At 36.2% G+C, this 21,395-nt stretch overlaps 1 protein-coding gene across 3 annotated transcripts in view; it reads left to right on the top strand.

The window, feature by feature from the left end:
* The window catches only part of ACSS3 (acyl-CoA synthetase short chain family member 3), a 78,838-nt gene that overhangs the window by 51,561 nt on the left and 5,882 nt on the right, over positions 1–21,395 (top strand). For 2 of the 3 annotated variants that reach the window (XM_063396409.1, XM_063396406.1), the window contains 6 exons: positions 373–436; positions 10,115–10,196; positions 11,020–11,142; positions 15,575–15,674; positions 15,755–15,930; positions 16,197–16,964. In XM_063396409.1, the coding sequence (XP_063252479.1) occupies positions 373–436; positions 10,115–10,196; positions 11,020–11,142; positions 15,575–15,674; positions 15,755–15,930; positions 16,197–16,271 (620 nt within the window). In that variant the 3' untranslated portion in view covers positions 16,272–16,964. Of the gene's footprint in view, positions 1–372; positions 437–10,114; positions 10,197–11,019; positions 11,143–15,574; positions 15,675–15,754; positions 15,931–16,196; positions 16,965–21,395 lie in introns of those variants that run through there. The other variant, XM_063396408.1, reaches the window with a different exon arrangement.

The raw sequence follows: 21,395 nt of genomic DNA, 5'->3' as shown, positions 1-21,395 counted from the left end.
TCTTGCTCATGTTACTCACATATTTTTTGTATATTTGTCATGTATCTTAATGGTCCTTTTCTCTGTGGAAGTTTAGATTTTCCAGTATGAAAACTTCCTTTACTTTTTAGTTCTGTGTTTTTCCCTTTTGGGACTTTGTGCTATTTCTGCTTCCAAAACACAACTATTATTTAAGACTCTTTGTACTTAAGGCTGAATGTTAATAAAGTAATGAGATTATCCAGTTTGACACTCCCAAATTACTTAATTTCTTTTTTGCTTGGTGTATTGCCTTTCTGAAGTGTGACTTAAGTTGATACCCATAAAGACACTTTCCTCCACCTAAAAATATATTACTAAACTTGAGTTTCCTTCCTATATTATTTTTTACAGTCATGATTCTGGATGAAAATAAGAAACCAGTGAAGGCAAAGACTTTGGGAAATATTGTGGTAAAGTAAGAAAAATAAATATCTTACAGTTAAAAGAAACTTCCCACATGGGTTGTTTTTTGACTAAAGTTTATATAAAAATCAGAATAATTGAAGTAATGAGAATTGAAAAGCATGTCTGTCTCTGATACTGATATCAAACTCCCAGAATGTTTTATATTCATTAATGTTGCAAATTTGCAGTTGAAATTTTGTAAGTGAATGAGTGTGGATTGCTGCATTTTTTTCTTAGACTACAGCAAAGTTTACCATTTTCTTAATTATCAGTGTTGGCACAGAATGATACCTTCCTCTTGTGATGTATGAGCAAGATAGTGAATCATCTCCTTCACTATTTTATCTTTCAATTTAGTGAAATAGTACAGCAGTACAGATTGGCATACTTTGGCTTACAGGAGTGATGCTGACTCTTCTTTCACTATCTCCTAATCCCTACTGATGCAGTTTCTTAGAGGGAGAACATCTGTTTTCTGTTCTCGGTAAAAAAGGCAAGATGCCTCTGTGTGTGCTTTGCATGAAAGAGTGTTCATTTGTACCAGTACTTGGACAAAATACATACAGGAAAGGACTCCAGAAAAAAAAATCAAAACCCCTGCTGTGCATCGTGTCAGTAATTTCTAGTACCAGACTCCTGAGAGATGGGTTCCATAAACTCTAATATTCTTTTTGAAAGTACACCTTTCTCAGCACATTTCCTTGGATAAAAAGGCCTCTGTGTAGATCACCCTGTGGACATCAGTTATATTTATCTCTTCTCACCCTTGCCAGGACCTTTCCTTACTCTTGTAACATTCTATCAGCTACTGCTCTTTACAGGCCATGCAGGCTCTGTATTCTGGATGTTTTACAGGCTTTCAGGCAAATGGCATTTTCCTCAAACAGGTTTTTTTTTTTTCCTCAGAGAGAGACACCTGCTTTGTGATGAATATGGTAGCTGTAACCACTTTTTTTTTCCGTCACAGAAAATAACTTCAGCTCTGAACACTTTCTAACTGCGAGCAAATACAAGTCCCAAAGGAAATGTATTCATCCATTTCTTCTGTGGTAGATTTTTGGAGAGTTGTGGTAGATCACAGTCTTCACTGCTTGCTTAGATGAATGAAAGGATATACAAAGATTAGTATGAGCCTTCAGTGAACTGAAAATGTGTGAAAAGCTGAAGCATTGGGACAGATGTATTGATTTTTATGAATTGTTAGTGCAGTTAGCTGGGAATTGTGGTTGGCTGAGGCACACGAGCTGGGAGCAAGAGACAGGAGCTGCAGGCGCTGGAGCTGCACATGTGCAGTGCTAACAGTGTGGGTGGCTGGCACAGTGCTTGCGTGGGAGTTGCTGAGGTGGGGAGGCTTTTTACTCAGCTGAACAACTGATCTAATGTAACTAGACCCCTGTGGAGACAAAAGTAGTATCACATGAACTTACTGTACTGTGTGATGCAGATGTGTTTTTTCAGGATGAAGTCTACACCCTGCCTCATTCTCAGCATCTTCAGCTAAGCCACCAGGACACATACATGTAGGTTTAACTTCTCCGAGTCAGCAGACTCATATTTAGACTCATATCGTTTTCTTGTGACGTGTATAAGATTGTGCATTCACTCCATTGTTAAGTATGTGCATTCATTCCATTACCAAGCACAAATACTTAAAATTGCTCCAGCCTTTTGTAGACTTCGGTTTGCAGTATTGATAACCCAGCTGGAAAAAACTGTCTTTCAAAGCTCTCACCTCTGTAGTGCCTGAAGCCATAATAAAACATAGGCTTGTAATCAAGAGAGAGAAAGGTATTTTGTAAGAAAACTGCTGCTCAGATATTCAGATTAGTTATTCATTATATTATTCGTGCCTGCTTATTCAACTAGGATGGAATAAATCACCATCCAGATATGTTCATGTCTCTCCAGTGCCTGCAGGAATGGCACAGTTGGCTTAGGGTAGGTACTTAGCCTTATCTACCAAAAGAGGATATGAACTCCTTCTTTAGCAACTCTGCCAAACAAGTTGAAAGATAGACTAAACAGGTAATGTTGGAATATAGGTGCATATGTTTTTGAGTTTTACTATCTTTAAGTGCCTGTCAGGAGTGATATTGCCATATTAGAAGATTCTGTTTGGGGTTAATGTCTACTTCTTCTAGCCAGAATTTATCTACCTGAATGTTGCCCCACATTTAGATGTTTTCTCAAGGGATTACAAATATGTTAATATATTGATTTGTTGTTGTTTCATTTGTTTTGTTTTATCTTGCTCAGCATGACTTTGCTGCAATCAAATAAATTGATAATGAAAAGGGGGAGATTTTTTGTTTGTTTTTTCATTGCAATGTATCACTCAAGAAAGTGTAATCACACGGATATTGTTATTTTATCACGTCTGTGTTCATTGGGGTTTTTTAAATTTTTTTTTATTATTATTAAAGCAAGGTTTCATGAAGTCCTCCTTCAAATAAGCCATTTCTCTCTTCAGCAGTCTTCTACATGTACAGACCCTTTAAAATAGGGATGATCCTTGTTACTTGTAGTTTTTGTTTGTCAGCCCAGAGCATGTCCCCCTGCAACTGGAAGAAAATGGGGTACTCAGGAGAGTTCTGACTATTATTCTGTCAAACGTTCAGCAGTAAAATATGAAAAAACACACTGGCTTGCGTCATCTGTAGCATAGGTGAGTTAAGAAATACTCTTCCGTATTTCTTGGAGAGGAGAGTGGCCATGCATTGCTTAAAATGTCAGCTGTGCAGAAGTGGTGAAGTGCTGCTCTTGGTTGCTTTTATCCCAGACTAACTCCTGGTAAACGCTATTTGCGGTGAGGCCTGCAGTTTTCCTAAGTACAGTATTTAAAATATCTATTCTTACAGCAGAACTTCAAATTTTAATTTCATCCTGCAGGAGTCAGATAATCTTGAAAGGTAGTTCTTACATCTAATTACTCCAACTTTCTGCTCCAAGTATGTTCTTTTCTTTACTTTTCTGCCAGCTGATACCTGTTCTGTTTTATTTTTTTTCATATAACCATCATCTCTGCCCTTTGGACAGTTATGCTTGGATAAAAACCTCTTATGCATACTAGTTTACCTGGACAGTGCAATAATATTTCTGATTTCACAAGTCTTTCAGGATAAAGTAATTGAAAGCAGTGTCACAACATTTGTGATAGAAAGAAAAAAGAAAAAAGAAAAAAGAAAAAAAAAAAAAAAAAAAAAAAAAAAGTAACTGTGGATCATGAGGGTGGACTTGTATGAATTGTTTTTAAATTCATACGTATTTCTTTCTGAGCTAGAATTTTTGGACATGAAAGATTCTGAGAATTTATTCTGAAGTGAAAATGCTAGCATCAGTGACCTATCTTTCTGTTAACAAGAGCAGTCTGGTTTAGTGACACACTTCTGCTTGCATTGTTCTGACCTGCCTGTAATTAATGCAGACTTGAAAGTGTGTGTAATGATTTTGATAAGCCATAAAAATTTTCTAGATTGTCTGTTGTTAGGGCATGTTATAAGGAACATTAAGAAAGGGAAATCCCATGTAAATTCCAGCTTTTGTCATGTACATTAAAATTATCACAAACCCATTACGTTTATTTTTTTGAAGCAGTCATCAGCACTGTCTCATCAGCTAGCATTATTCTTTATATTCACCCACACCTGGACTACGTTTGCCTTGTGCTGATTCTTTCCAGGGAGTAGTGACTGCCAGTAAATTTGCTGCTAGACCCTAGTTACACTTCCTCTAGTGTTTGTATTGTTAATTTTGTACCATAATAATGGAGTTTTGCAGGGTAAGTATTTACAAGTTTGCTTTAGCAATCTCCACTGCACAGAATCACATAAATATATTACATTTTCAGCAGGAGGTGAGACAAGGTACTTGCATCATACAGTGTATCTGAAATGCCTTAGTTGCATTGATTTCATTGTATTTAAGAAAAATGGCTGTGTGAGAGGCTCTGTAAACTACTAATGTTAGGGATTTTTTTTTTTTTTGTGGATTTGGAATGAGTAAACGAAGAGGAAGAAAGATCAAAATGTTCTAAAAGAATTAGAATGTTTTGAATGATGACCCACTCATTGCATAGAGTACAATCATGCAAAACATTATGTACAGTGCTGTAAAAACTAAAATACATTTGAAAATATTTATTCATGATGAATTTTAAATAGTATTTATAAAGAAATAGTAGGATGAATTCACAGCTTTTTATGATTATACATTATAAGTTAGACAAAGAGAAAAATGACTGTACTTCGACAGCAAATACTTCAGAATGAATATCCTTTAGTGGAAGAGGTGTTATTCAAAATAAGCAACCCATTGACAGTTTTCCTATTTGAGGTAACATGTTCAATATTTATGCAGTATTTAGGAAGCAAATGTTCAATAGAAAGTTTGCTCATTCAATATTTCTTACAATGCGTTAAAAAGAAACTCAGTATCTTTGTGGAAGGATGAAGCAACCTGAAGCCAGGATAGTAATCATTATAATGCTCAATAGAATGCTAACCAGAAGAGCATAAAAGAAGGAAAAGGGAAAGAAAAAGATGCAAGCTTTTGCAGCACATTGTATTACCTTGGTATTTCATTAAAAAACTGAAGTGAGATCTTTTAAGGCTTGACGAGTCAACATTGGGGCATTCCAGCTGGGATACATCCATGGGAAATGTCACAGCTCTGTGTTCTCCCACTAGAAGAAAAGGAGGAAATGACAATATATGTTCTTGTAAGCAAGGGCTATACAGCTAGCTAAAGTGAAAATTTGCTGGATCGATAAGATGAAGGGCCCTAGCAACCAGTAACTTTCAAAGGAGTTTTTTACATTACAGTGGATAAAACTCTGGATACACAGGATTTTTGAATGAAAAGTAGCTGCTAGTGTAACTAATGAGGCAATATGATTCCTTGTTATTCAGTAGGGAAACTGAAGAGGAGCCAACATTACTGTTGGTGGATGTGATGTTAATACATCCATTGATACATTATGCATGGTTCTTATGTCTGTATTTCAAAAGACTATTGAGAAAGTGACTTGTTTTCGGAAAGATAAGAATGACAGTGACCGGAGTGCTGGAATCTGTGTGGTTTGAAAATGTGTGGTGTGTAATTCACCCATGATCAGTAAAATAGTAACTTTTTCAAGGTAGGAAATACTCAGACAACAAAATTAACCTCTGAGAAGTGGCTGTTGAATCTAGGATAAAGAAATTGGAAGCTGAAGCTGGATGCATTCAGATGAGAAATAAAATACTGTTTTAGCAGTGAAAATATTAAGATATTGGAATACATTCTTGGGAGTATGGTGGTTCCCTTCAATATTTTTAGGTCTAACCTGGATGTCTATTTTTACCAAAAGTTGTTGGGTTGAGGCAGAATTTAGTAGATGGCATCTTTCAGTCTGTATTATATGGAAGGTCAGTTTAAATAAAGAACCTGTGCAAAAGATTGGTCTTCCTAACAGCCATCTACATGTTTATCAGCTTTGTCTTTTCCTTTTACAGATAAAACAGTAAGTAGGTCTTCCAATGTGAGAGCAGTTTATCCAAAGATGGTTTTTCTCCCATATCTCTAGCTGACTACATGTAAATACCATTTGAACTTTCCTTACTTTGAAATTTTTCCAAGCACTTTCACTACTTTTTGATGACTTTTTCTCTTTTCTCACTAAAGCAAAATCCAGACTGAGATCAACTACTTTTGTAACCCCTTTCAGCTAACTAAAGTAATATTTCATGCAGACTGATGAATGTTCAAGATCCTCTACTCTTTTCCACCCTTTTTCCTGTGTTGTTGTTCCTAGTCTGAAAAAGCTTCCAGATGCTTTTCAAACTTGCAATCAAAATTTTTGAGTGATGTTTATGCACAACACTACATAAATGCTGAGTAATAATTATAGCTGCCAGTCAAGATTATTTTGTTCCATTCAGAAGCCCAAACTCATTTAACAGTGACTTATATTTCCTTTGACTGGTTGTAATGAATAGCCTTTGAGTATCATTGCCTACCATAAAATAAAAAGATGTCTTTTCTGAATTGCAGCAAGGTAACATTTCCAATAATTTTTTATTTCATTTCAGAAATCTGCTATTCTGTGCAAATTCTCTTTTGAGTTCTCTGTCTATAATTGTTTGGTTCCATTAACAAGAATCTTACACCATTTTGATGAGTGGCATTCTGGAAGGATGTGCTATGTGGGAGTCAGATTTCTTGGGCTAAGCTAAATGTGGACTGTTCTGTGAAAGGTCTACCACTGTTGTAGGAAAAATAAATGAACTGTGAAACAACGCTTAAAAAAACAATTAATGATTGTCATTTAAAATTCTGTACCAGAAAACAGTTACTGTTAAAGTAGTTCAGAGTTTATTTGTGATGCTGTCAAGCTCATTCATCTTAGTCTCTCCAGTTAATTATGAAATTACCTGCTTATCTTTGTAAAATGTAACCAGAATGAATCTTTGTTAAATGAACCCATATGATTTAAATCATTAATCTACAGAGTTTGCCTGGTTTCCTTGGTGCTGTTTTAAATGTATTCAACCTTTAAATGAGAAATAGGCCTGGATCTGTCTTCTTGTACTTCAGGAATTTTAATCTTACTTTGACTGGAGTAAATGGAGAACAGCATAATTTGTACTGCTGTTATTGTGCTGGTAACAGATAGCTACAGCAATACTGTAAATATGTCCTAAAGAGAAACCAAGCAAAGCTGGGATTATTGGTTATTTATTGTGAAAACGATAATGAAGGAACCTACCTGCATCTGTCTTGGCCTTCTGTGATCCTGTCCCTTTCCCTGTGAAAGGAAAATAGGGCTATCTAGGGGCAGTCATGGTAACTTATGCATACCTGGCATTTTTTGTCAATATATCTCTTAGTAAAAATATCGCCAAAAGATCCTGAGTATCAACTCAGGTTTTAGAGAAGTAGGCAACAGTTTTTAAATGCTGAGTTATTGTGGGTGTGTGTTACATTTTCTAGGGAAAAAAGACCCAAATCAAACATCTCAAAACATCTCTTCCTTTTTTTTTTTTTTTTTTTTTTTTTAAGGAGGTGTTGATAAAAACAAGAGAAGTCTGTTTTCAGGTTGCTGTTATTTTTGGACAGTCTCATTTTCTCTCTTCTGGCTCCTTGCATGTAATTATGATCCAGTTCTCCTCCCTTTGGAATTTATGGCAGCATTCCCACTTACAGCAGTGGTTTGAAGGTATATTTGGCTCTGGATATTTTAACTCTGATGTCCTGACAAAATTCAATGCACGTAATGATGTTCTGGCAAGCGGAATTCAACCTTTATTAATTTATGTTTTCACAGAACCTAGAAATTCTACTCAGTCATGATGCCAAGAACTCTGCTCTCATCAAACATTTGTATGTGCCCATTGCTGTGGAATTATTGTGCCTGAAAGAGGGATGCATAGTGGATGAATGGGGTTCTAAATGCAAGTAACCTTTCACTGAAAGCCATGGAAGCACATTTTCAGGTGTTATCTGTGTTGAGCTAGAGATACCTGTGGTAATCACTAATTTAGCAGTCTGGTTTCCACAGACGCACAAAATATGCGTGGATGTGTTTATCAATACAATTTTCCTAAAAGAATCCCAACAAACAAGCAAAAACCCCCCCACCAAACTAGAACATGAGACACCCCTGGTCTCCTCATCTGAAAAAACCCCAAACGAACAAGGACAAGACAACCAAACAGTGAAAGTGAGGGTTGTATTTTTGATGATATGTTCCACACTTCTCTGTTTAGATTTTTAAACAATGACAGAAAGGAAAATGCTTTTCTAATTTCAGCAATAAAACTGTTTTTTTATTTAGTGACTAACTGCAAAGTGCTGAATAGAGCCATGGGGAAATTAAGGACTTTATCAATATGAATTGTTCTTTCTCTCCCATCACAAAGATGTTTCAGACTGCTAAATAAATTTAAAGTGCAAAATTTGCAATGACTGAGGTGCTTATGAATTGCTGTACTATTAGCAACCAGGCAACAACCACAGTAACTGCCATTCTTTGGTGGCTTTTCTTGAATCTAAATAACAGGGTTTTTTTTTTTTTGTCTTTTAAATGCATGCATACACAAACACCAGAATCAATATATTGCTTTTCTAATCTTTTTTTCCAAAGCAAACACTCCATGGGTCGTGTTTTGTATCACAGAGACACTTACTAAGCTTGGCAGGCTCAAAATAGGGCAGTGAATTTCTTCCAGATGGGCAGATGCCAACCTGCCCTCCTGAACTCTGGGTAGCTACCTGGGAAGTGTCTTGGCATTTCTGGCTGTACCTTCACTGTACTTTCAAGGAATGTGATGTATGGAGTGTGTTGAGCCAGAATCCTCAGAGAAAAAGCAGCAATATTTATAGTAGTATATTCTATTATGCTATGCTATGACCTGCATTAAGCTGAAAAAACTAGGATTGTAGAAAATCAGGCATTCAGATCAATACTGGATTTTATGACCTTTTCAATGTAGTTTGTACTGTTTTTACCACAGCTAGGATTTTTTAAAAGTGTGTTAATCTCTGTCTCTCTCTCTCTAAAACTGTAACTATTCTTTTTGTAAATGTAATGTTACAAATGTGCATGTCACAGGGCTACTGTCACCTGTTCTTGTGACTGACCATCATAGGAGACTTGTAATGACACCAGAATTGCTATGCTACAAAGAATGGTTTCACTGCTAGAGATGCTGCCTTCTGGTGTCACAGGGATACTATCAGTAGAAAATAAACCATCTCTGGCTAAATGTTTGGTAGTTAGCAATGCAGGCATATGCTAGTAAAATCTGTATTTGCATTTATGATTTTATCCTAAATAAATATGTTTACATGATCATTCTCTCTCTGTTATTAGGGGCAAATTTTGTAAAGCTTGTGTTGATATGCCTGAATATATATCTCTCAGGCAGTCTGTGTTTGACCCTGTCAGAGCTTTGAAGAAAGAAACAAGTACTTGTTTTAGCTGAGGCTTCTGCAGCTTTTCTTCTGACAGATATGTATGTGAAGCGTCCCATATTTTCTCATGCCCATATCATTGACTGAAGAAGGGATGTTTAGTATGTATTCAAAACTCATTAGGTACAATTATTTTAGAAAGTTCTATTAGTGACTTGTATCAATATAATTTCACAGAACTTCTCCATTATTTCCAATAGTATTATGCAGTTTAAACAGAAAAGCATTTTTATTCATTTTGTCATGATTGAAGCTCTTTGAGTTTTATCTTCTTGCTGAAACTGAAGATCTGTGTGTCTGATAATTCATCTGTCTATGCATGTGTGAGTGTGTAGGGGTGTTAGAGAAAAAGAGACCTGTAATAATGCAGTTGCCTGTACAATAATAGTGTGTATGCACAAATTTTGGACAGATACTTAATCCTTCGAAATGTTAGAAGCTAAAAGCTGTTAACATATTTATAGTACAGTACATAGTGTTTACTAGACCAAATATTATTTTACTGAGGTGCTTGTATTATATAAAAGGTAAGGTCTGGGTACTATGCAGAGCTATTTACATGTGATGACAATAATAGATAGTCTTTTTTATCTATTACCAGCATATTGTTAAGCTGAGCTGTCTCCTGATTGTGTAAACAATTATTTATCTGAAAGCAGAATATGAATGGAGAGCATGAGTTGTATTTGTTATATCTGTTTTTCTGACTACTTCCCTTTGCACTTTTCAATTTAAGGTTGCCTTTGCCTCCTGGAGCATTCTCAGGTCTTTGGGAAAACCAAGAGACATTTCAGAAGTTATATTTCCAAAAATTTCCAGTAAGAATAATGAAATCAATTATTTAAACTTCTGGTAATGCTTCAGAACTGAATGATAATAGATTTAATTGGGGAACAGTTTATCAAAAAGTCTTTTTATGTCATTTAATCTAAGATACATACCTGCAACCTTACACTAGCACAGCCTCAAATACACTCCTCCTGTTGGCATGCAGCCATGCTGACTTGGTATCCCTCCAAAATACACACTTGTCCACTGTGCATCTGAACACACCGGAGGCTCTTGCTGTGTTAGTCACGTTTCCTTGTCAGATGAACTATCCAAGGACTGGCTTACTTCTTTCCTTGTAGAAATTGGTAGACTGGCCCCATAGAAATGTTCAAAATGGAAGATTTGGCTCAATGCAAGTAAATGAGTGAATTGGTCATGCAAATTATTTTTAGTGTGCAATTGCATCATGATGACAGTGTGTGTTTGGATACAGCAAACAGGAGCATCTTTAGGAGCAGTTTGACAGCTGTAATTATATTGCAGCAATTCCATTCTCCTTGTGCAGATCTAGGCAACATCCTTCTCCAAGTTGTCAGGGATCAAAGTAAGCAGAGTTGGAAAAAAGGCAGGGTTTATCTATTTTTTTCTGTTCTGTATTAATAAAGACAACAAAACCTTTTTGGAAAGGGAGCTGCACAGGATAATATAATATAAAAATTATGACAAATATTACAGAATTAAATCTTTCAAGCACCAGAAGCATATATAATTTGAAACAGGTCTATTTTTAAAAAAATTTTGGGTTTTATGGTAAAGTAATGAATTTCCTAGTACTCTTTCTGACTTTATTTTTCATTGTGTTGTATTTAGGGGTATTATGATACTATGGATGCTGGTTATATGGATGAAGATGGCTATCTCTATGTCCTGTCTAGAGCTGATGATGTGATCAATGTTGCTGGACACAGAATTTCAGCAGGTGCCATTGAAGAGGTTAGCATTGCCTGACAACAAAATAGAAGAGTGAAAGATGAATAAAGCAAGCTGAGACTGAAAAGCCCACATCTCAAAATCTCACACAGAAAGATCTCTCATTTTCTTTCTGCTTGTTTTGTTTGCATTTCCATCGGGACTTTGAATCAAAACATTTCCAGTTTCAGGTTCCTCCTATTAAGATGCTTTCCAGAAACATAAAAAATTTAGTCAGTAATAAGCAGTTTGTACCATGGGATTGGTATGGCATAATTTGGCATTTGAAGGTGGAGTTAAAGGGCAGTGTGGTAGGGTAGAAAGCATACCTTTTAGCTCCAGTAACGCATTTATTTGGGAATACATTAGGATGGTGTAGTCTCAGTGTGACAGGTAGTTTCACCAGCTACTGTAGTCACTTAGGAGTAGAAACTTTTTTACTTTTTTCCTAGAATACAATGCTCATGTTGGCTGATTTTTTTTTTCCAGAGATTCACATTCAGTGCTTTTTCTTGATTGGGAGACTTCACAGTTTTTTGACAGCTGTTTTGTCTCTCATTGTATGAGCAATGCTAAATGAACAATGAAAATTTCTGTAAAAAATCTTGCTGTTAAATTGAAAGTCATTAATGTAATTACCTGTGCAGCTCAAAAAAGTTGAAAATAGTGAATTTCATAAGTGTCTGAATTTCATGTCATTGTTCACTCACCTTTCTGGAGTCCCTGTGATTGATTGCCAGTTACAAATTTCCCTGATGACATATCAATTGCTTATTCAGAGAGTATATGAGAAGGTGTGCTGGGCATGTACAAAAGAAAAATATGCTTTTAAGAACTCTGAATTTAACTGTTCACTGAATCGGAAACTAATCTGTGAGTCATTTTTTGGTTTATAATGTCTATTAGTCTAGTGACTATTTTATTTTGAAGGCTAGAAAACTTAGAAAGGAATAGAAGAAATTCTGATTGCACAGAAGTGAACAAGTTCACATAAACATTAATCCATCAAGGATCAGTCAGGGAGCTGAAACAGCTGCTGCCCTGACTTGGGTCTATGGAGATATAAAAGTGCTTTCAGTCTGCTTAAACCTCTTTCCCTTAGAAATAGGTTTTTTGTGTTCCCTTACTAAGGCACAGCAGGAATTTCATTCCCGCCCCTTACTGCTCTACTACTCATGGGCCAAGCTGGGTATTTTCTTTGCTTCAGCCTGAGTCTGAAGCAGCTGTAACAAATGAAGAATTGAATCAACTCCTCTGCTGTATTGCCTTTTGGATCTACCATACTGAGCTCAGCCTCTGTTTTTCTCCCTGCTAGTTGGGTCTTTCCCCTAGAAACATAATGTTTTATCACTGTGACATTCTAGAAGCTTTTCTGTTCACCTTTTGAACAAATCTAAAAACCAAAAGTGATGCATGCACAGTTAATGCATGTACAGCAAATTGCTAGATAATGGGAGAGTGTTAACAAGACCACAATTAGCTCCTCAATAAGATCAGTAAATACAGAATTAGAGGTCCATTGAATGACTGTGTAATTGACAGTCACCTTGCCAGCAATAATTTACATTGTAGCTGCATTACAAGTTTAACAAGTTTTTCCTTAGTGCTTTGACTAAGTGTTTTAGCTCTTTTATGTTCCACACAATTAGTTCCATTGTTTAATGTATCTGTTGAGACTACTGGAGCTCCATATTTACTGCAATGCAGTAGATGTTACAGTTTACTTGGCCAATCAGTAAATGGTGGCCATTATGGGAACCTCATCTTACGTGTTGATCCACCTCTCTCTTTGGTTTGTAAATTTGTGGTGCCCCTTCTTGCCCCTTCCTGGGAAAAAAAAAAAAAAAAAAGCTTAATCAAATCTTGACTATGTGAGGCAACACACTTGAAACTGAGAACTGAGGAATTTAACACTAGAAATCCCTTTCCCCTGATCATGATGTTTCTCTCAGCTGCTGCATTTGCCATCCATCCTTGTGCCCAGTGATCATAGTAGGAAAACCATTTCACTTCCTCAAGTTTTTTTTTTACTTTTAAATAATTTTTAAAAGTCTAGTGCTGTTTCTGTTCTTCTTTTCAGTTGTTTTACAAAGTTTGATAATTTTAAAATCAGTATTTACTAATTACTGGTTTCAGTCATTTGAAGTTAGCATTTGAAAAGTTAAAGGCATATTGATAGAATTTTGGATAGACTGAGGAAAAATACTATAATAACTACACTATTCCAGCTAACCATAAGACTTACAAATAAGTGACAGACTGGAATGACAAAAACAAGGTACAACAAAACAATCTGGCAACATTTAAGTCTCCACCATAGGAGTCCTATTGATGCCTGGTAGGTAATTATGATATTTGATGATAATGCCAATTTACTGTAGCTCTTTTTCCTGTGTTTGTGTGGAAAACAGTATTCACTGTGGTTGTAGACTTAATAGTCTACTTTTCTGTAATTCATTGTCTTTTTCTTTCCTGTTTGTGGTTTGTAGTTGTTCTTTGTTTGTTTGTTTGTTTGTTTGTTTTTGTTATATATGCCAATCAGGTTTCTCTGGCCATGGTCAAGAAGTTAGAGCAGAAAATAAATGGATATTTATAGCAGGAAATGGAATGCATTACTGAGGCTCTGGCCTGTAAGTGACCGAAGTGCACTAAGTGTATATATGTGATGCATTGAAATCCTGTAGGGATTTGGACTTACATAAGATTAATTCCTATATGATTTTTCAGAATGGATACAATGACTTTTGCACAAAGTGGGCTGTACCTGAATTTAAATGCATTTGTGTATATTCAGCTTTTTGAAGCAGGCTCTTCTGCCCTTCTAATTCTGGAATAAGCCCAGTAGACTCTTTGTTTAGCTTGTGCACATCCTAATTCCTGTGAAAAATAATCCAGTTTCAAAAGCTGTGCATAAATGGTCATGCTTCTGTACTTTGATAGAGTATCCATCTACTGTTAGGACAGTGTTTTCCATTTGCCTTTCCATTTGCCCCTTTGGGCATGGGACATTTCTAGGATCATAGTTTGTGAAATGAGTATAGCTGCTGACAAAGTATGCTAGAAACTCATTGAGCTGATTCATTTTGGTAAAAACTAATTGGTGTGTGTTGCACTGACCATGACACATGGCGTCAGTTTCTCCTTCCTTTTTTGACTATAAAGCCCAAGGATGGTGAAACCTGTTGTGAAGATGGGTTAGCATAGACCCTTTGAATTGTTCCTTCCCCCATCAGTTTCATAAAAGGTTGTACAAGAGCCTCCCTTTTGTTAATTGGAACAACAGTGATTCAGCTTTGCACTCTTTCAGGGTTTTTTTACTGTCTTTGTACTTTTCCTGTTTTTCTCATTCTCACACAATTTTTTGAGTAGCCAGTGCAAATGTGGTATTCCTACTTAATAAAAAACAACCAAAAAGTGCTTTTATTCCTAAAACTTAGTCATCCCACTGCCTTTGATTTTGGCAACACAGTATCTGAAGTTCAGCTATTAGCAAGCACATAGCCCTTGTATGCACAGATAAATTAGCAAGCACAATCACATTATGTGGCTTCTGTGTAGGTCAGGTTAGGTCCTCCTTGTGGTCCAGTCCAGAGGACTGAAAAGTGCTGAAAGCTCTGTTGACAGCAAAATGCCCCAAGGAGCATTGAAAAGAGCCAGTTGCTTTGGAAGAGGATTCACAGCTGCTGGCATCTTAAGGCCAGCTTTGTCCCAGGCTTGGTGACATACAGCTTGGTATGCACTGAGACATCTTGGTGATTGTTTTCCTGGAAGTGAGTACCTCAGCTGGCTAAATGGAAGCTTACTCTTTTTTTACCTAAAAAAGAGTTTGATATACGTTATCAATGTGATGTTGTGTAAACATGTAGTAGGAAGGAGAGAGGCTCTGGTTTAATTCCCTTTTTTATCCCAGGAAGCTGAGACCTAATGTTTCTAAGAGAGTGAGCTGAGCTAGGCTGGCTGCAAGCTGAGGCTAGGCATGTATTTGGCCTTGGTTGAAACTATGCTTTTACAACAATAAAGAATGAAAAATAAGAGAAAATGAACCAGTTGGACTTTATAAGTCTGTAGTAGGAGTGCTTCTGTGGTTTTGGGCCTTACTTATGCTTTGCATTTAAGTCCCATGTTACTCATAATGTTAGATGATATTTGTTCCAGCAGAGATCTTACTAACAAAACCAAAGATGTGATACTCTTACAAAGCTGTAAGGACCTGTGGTTTGTTCAATATTTCTATTTTGTGCTGCTAAAGTTGTTTTTTTTTCTGTTTGTTTGAAAAGCATATGTGAGTATATATGAAAATATATACACATGTACATCTTCAACACATGTAATTGGAATCCTGAGATGTAGTGACCTTTAACTGTCAAAATATAAGGAAAACTCTATGTTTTTTGTTCATACCATTTTTTTCACTGAAGCGTTATCTGTTAGTTCAGTTTTCTTTTCCATCCCTCAGTGTATTCTCTTGCATCCCGCTGTGGCAGACTGTGCTGTTGTGGGCCAGGAGGATCCTTTAAAAGGACATGTTCCATTTGCACTGTGTGTCCTGAGACAAGGTGAGAACTTACTGATAACTGATGTCACTAACACTTGCAAAAGTCTCAGAATAGATAAAGGATTTTACCTTCTTCACTAGGTATAAAGACACAAGAGAGTAAGATTTTGAAAGAGATTGTTGAGCGTGTTCGGACCAACATTGGTCCAGTAGCAGCATTCCAGAAGGGGATGTTTGTGACACAGCTGCCAAAAACACGCTCTGGCAAGATTCCACGTTCTGCTCTTTCTGCACTCATCAGTGGAAAGCCATACAAGGTAAGTTAGAGATGTTTGCTTCAATAAATTAGGGACACATACACATCCAAAGGCACAACACAGTGGTTTTGATTCTCTTGACTGTTCTGTCCAGGACTTCAGGTACTACTTTAAGTTTTATTTATATTGCACATTATACAAAAGATTTTCATGTTTCAGAGCTTTCCAGATACTTTTTCTTGATTGCTTTTGAAGTATAAATTTAGAAGAATCTCTGAATGAAATTCTTATCTACTATCACATGCTACTGTATTCTTCCTTTTCAGATAACACCAACCATTGAAGATGCTAGTGTGTTTAAACATATTGAAGAATTGGTAAAGAAAAATAAAATGGGATAATACATAATAACAAGCATTTCAGTTATTCACGTATACAAAGAAGCTTTTTTTTTTTTTTTTAAGAATGCCACATTTTAAAAACAAGTAATGATTTGGGACTAAATGTTTTTGCTGCAGAAACATCACTGTGGTCCTCACCATATTGCCAAAGCCACTGACACACAGTGAAGTCTCTGCATGCTGTCAATATAAATTGGTTATTAGGATGGCTAAGAATTGCTAATAGAATTCATAGATTGCTATAGTCTTAAAGGGAAGAGTCATTGTATCATGTAACCTTACATTTCAATCTGTTACTTATAATGTGACCAGTAACTTTTGTTTGGCTAAAGCAGCTTACAAAAGGTAAAGCATGAACAGAGGACAGCAAAAAAGGAATTAGATTGTGAAAATTGTTGCAGGCACAAATTGTTCTTAATTGTAAATTATAAACTCTTGTTCTTTAGATTTTTCTAAAATTAAAAATTTTAGGATTAGTTTTCTTGATTCCATTTTCTTGATTCCATTTTCTTTATTTTCCTAAGTCTTTCTGCTATAAATTGGATTTCTATAATTCTTTTTACTCAATAACTTTCTGAAAAGTCTTTTTTGTAAAATGATAAATAATTTCTGGCTTTCAAATCTGTGAAAAATCTTGATTTGTCCACAGTAATAGTCAGAAAACCCCATGTATATTCAATAAAGGCAGGCATTTACCCTTTGCATTTTCTGATAATTTCTTTTTGTGGTTTGTATTCTTTATACTAAGGACAATCAGAATGTGTTTTTGCTGCCATAATTAAACATTTTAGGCTGAGATACATATAACAGAGAAATTTAGCAAATATGGATACTAAGCAGCCCATTCTGGATTTTATAGGCCATTTCAGACTCGCTACAGGATTCTCAACAAACCAGGGGATAGAGGATACACTTTTTACATACATTACTTCTCAAACTGCAGGTATTTAATTGAACAATAAATATAAAAGTCCTTTTCAAAACAGATGCTCCCAGAAAAGTATAAAAGCAGAGAAGTTGCTCAAACTCATCAGTGCTTACCAAAGAAACAGTAAGTAACAGACAAATTCAGATGATGTTGTTGTATAAGAGAGGTCCTCAAAAGGGTCCAGAAATATTGTCATGCAGTGATGGATAGAGGTAAGGATGATATCCCTGTGAAGTGATGAAATAAACCAACAGATTGATGTAGGAGCTAAAAGGTGATAGATTCCACTTAATATGAGCCATACCCTGCTGGTGCCTTGTGCCTGTGACACTTATGTGGAGTTGGTGAGCTCTGCTAGTTACATAAGAAGTAAATCAGATGTCCATGTTTTCACTGAGGACTGCAGACAGCTGGGCCAGTCAAGTTGAACCCGGTCATAGAGTCCTGCTGAAGCAGCCCAGTTTGAGCCTGTGCCATCCTTGTTTCTTGCAGAATCACTGCACAAGGTACCCCCCTCCCTCTCAGCTATTCACTTCAATTGAAAATCACAACCTGAACAGGGAACAAAACATGCAAAGACTCAGTAACGGCTAACGATGCTTTGCAGTAGATATGCTAAATACACAGGTTGGAGATTGGAAAGTGGGAATAATTTTGCTCTTTAAAGATGTCCTTACAACTTTCTTGAAGTACTTATAGAAGTGGCAGTTAGTTTATGATATTATTTTCTTCTGGATGAATTATTCAAGTACAAAGACTTTAACATTGGGCCAATGCCAAATAATGGACTGACTTGCAGAGGCTTTTTCCTTTCCACAATTGTACAGCTTAGCAACCTGTGCTGAACAGTTACAGGGCAAGAGGGAATTCTTGGGAGATGTCAGTGGCATCAGTGAAACACTACAAGGGTCTTTCCACAGAGAAACTGTGGCACATTCACAAGGTGTGTGGCTGTTACTTTTACAATTCAAGGTGAGACATTGTTGTGTATGTTTACTATCCTTACCTTGGCTGTAGTAATGTAATTACAAGAGCAGGGGAGGGGAACTAATTAGTGAGAGGAAATACTCTCTGTAGGAGAGTCTGAAATGTATGTAGGAGAAGAGCATGAATTTCCTGGCTCTTGCATAATTTTCCCAGTGATACCTCATGCTCCAACACCAGTTCTTTCATTTGTAAGGAAAGGTAAACTGCTTTCTACTTTGGGTCTCTTCTTTTAAGGAGGTGAAAAAAAAACCCCACAAAACCCCAACAGCATTAGTAATAGATGTTTAGGCATGCACTTACCTTTCTGAAGGGCTATGGGCTTACATTTATATTAGCATGAAACAATTATCTTTCCCTTGTACTGTTTATGAAGAGCTTCAGTAGGTAACATTCTTAAGTTGTATCCATGAAAAAAATACTAGCAATAACTTCTGTTTTCTGAGGAAGCCTCGGGTGGGGTTTGTTTTTTTTTTTGGTTGTTGTGGTTGATGTTTTGTTGTTTTTTTTGTTTGTTTGTTTGTTTTTGTTTTTTTTTTAATGTTGTCTTTTTAGCAAAAAAAAATCTTGAGAATTTTTTTCTTTCTCTCTATTTTGGTAGGAGTCATTTCAGATCAAGACTTGTATTTTAAAAGAGGACAGAGTCTTCAGGTGTGCTCACTATAGTGCCACACTGGTAATGCAGAGAATTCCAGAAGGCCAAATATCTCATGCATCAACATTCAGAAAACCCAGAAAAAGGAAGGCACCTTAATCACCAATACAGTGTGGGGAAATTATTGTTTCATGGCCATTACTTTTGCTTTCCAGAGAAGCCTTTTGCTGAGGAATTGCAATTTCAGAATGCGTTTTCCTAGCCAGACTCAAAAAAGGGAGAAGGGGTAGTTACCCTTGTACATGGCTCTCCTGCTGCCCAGCAACCTGGGTATACCATCAAGAAGAGCAAGCCCATTTAACAAGGGGTAGAACAGCAGTAATTTTCTTATTTTTATTTTTAGAGAGAAGCAGCATATGGGTAGATTTGAATGGTCAGTGAGCTACTAAATTTTCGAGCCAAGTAGGCAATATTTAATGTAATCACAATTTCTAGCTGTAGAGGGTAGAGCTTCAGCTTGTGTGAGGGAGACAGGGATGAATTAGGAGATTTGATATGTTATTCTTAAATAAAAACTGAAGTTACAATAATACTGTTTTAAATTTTTCTAGTCTGTTCTTCCACTGTGAAATACATAATTTGTGGGTGCCGTACTCCTGGGGCAGGATAACTTCCACACTGGTCATAATATCTGGCTCATTCTTTTCGCCAACACACTTCATTTCCCTTTGCCCCCTAAGTTTTAGTATGGGCTCCAAAGGAATTCTGTAAAACAAGAACTGGTGGTGTTTATGAGGGAACATACATTCACACGATACTGCTGCCACAGACAGTGGCAGTGACAGTGTTTGCGTTGCTTTACTTTGTGATATTCTGCACTAAAATATTCCAAAAGGAGGCTGAGGGAGCAGAATGTTGGTCAACTCCAAGGAACTGAGTACAAGAGCTCTGACTTTGTACAGTTATCTGCTATAACCCTGCCAACACTTTGCACCCATCAGCAAGATCTGTGCTCCCTCTCGTGGCAGATTCTCACCAGTAACTCACTCCATCGTAACTCATCCCTGTAGTGCCAAAATGTGCTTATGTTTAGCTGTGAGAAGCGTCTGGTTTCCAAACGTAACGCTACTACGTACCAAACTTAATAGATTTATGAACACAAATAGCACTGAATTCTTTTTTTTATTGACATTGGGGGAGAAAAATCTTTCACCATCTGATTGACCGAAGTTTGCCAAATAAAAATAGACAAAACAAATGTTTATGTACGTGCAAACATTGCAGATCAAACTGCTAAAAGAAATAACTAAAAGACAGGTCTTGAGCTAAGATCAAGCAGCAGAAAAATAGCAAATAGATAAATGACTATTAAGTAGGTCTTACTTTGAAACTTCCCATTTAAACAAAGAATAAACAACAATAACACCACCAAATAAAGCCACAGCAGGTAATATTTGCTCTTCTAAACTTTTATACACTATATATTAATCACTCTGTCTTTCAGTTATTTCCTCTGATAAAACTGACTTCTGTGAAGTCTCAGCAAGGCCATCTTGGCTAAAAGCATAACGTTAGACAGGAACCTGTCTAATGCCCTGTTAGAATGAAGAAATGGTGGGGGTTGGCTTCTCTTTTCTCTTTTTTTCTTTGTTGAATATATCTGGAAACAAGAACCTGATTCTATGCAAATCTTAGATTTACTTTTCCAATGCTGGCTGGTGTTTGAAGATCCTGGAACGAAAAGGTGACTCTTGGTAAAGCAAGATTCCTCTTGGTCCGCAGGTAACATAGAAGAAAGTTTTTGGTTTTTTTGTATAAATCATGTTTTATTAAATGACTTTTTATTTTTTATAAACAGTTCTTCTGGGTTTGTTTGTTTTTAAGAGATGAGCCATCATGGTGCTTCTCTGTAGGTATCTAACATTTCCGGTTTGTCTTTAGAGGTCCTTTTTGGCTTCAGTTCCAGGTTATGTCATTCTATTATACATCATCAGAGGCAGATGTTCAGCTTTAAATATTGACAGATTTTTCTCAGTAGGAACATGTTGAAGCTTCTAACTCTGCTAAACATATTCATTTGACTGTTACAATCCAAAAACTGTAAAAATGGTGGAATGGAAAGATACAAACAGTATTATTGACACTGTATTGTCAAATGTTTGCACTGAGACCCCATGTACCATAGATTTTATTTTTAAAAAATCATATTTATATCCATTTACATAAGACTTACACATTTTAAAAGAAATACACAGTAAATACGTAAATGTCTAGTATTTTACAATAAAACAGATGTAACAATGTAAAGATGAGTGGCTTCATTTGATAAAAGCTTTGGATGTGCACTACTGTCAAATTTTTGATGACAGAGATGCTGAGAGAAAAGGGGGAGATTGTTTTGTTTTTCTGGGTTTGGTTTTTTTTTTAATAATTTAGATATTTTTTATTCTTGTTTTAAACTAACCAATACATGAAAGGAACATCATATCTGTTTGTATGATAAACCTTATGTGTTCTCTTCCCTATTAACCTGTTCTTGCAGAGAGTTTTAATGCTCTTTTCCTAAGTAGTGGTAGTGCACTTCAGGTAAAGTAGAAGAAAGAGATGACATCTAAGA

This window comes from Prinia subflava, chromosome 4 (assembly GCF_021018805.1).
Source record: "Prinia subflava isolate CZ2003 ecotype Zambia chromosome 4, Cam_Psub_1.2, whole genome shotgun sequence".
NCBI classification, from domain to species: domain Eukaryota; kingdom Metazoa; phylum Chordata; class Aves; order Passeriformes; family Cisticolidae; genus Prinia; species Prinia subflava.
This window is presented reverse-complemented; position numbering and strand designations above follow the sequence as displayed.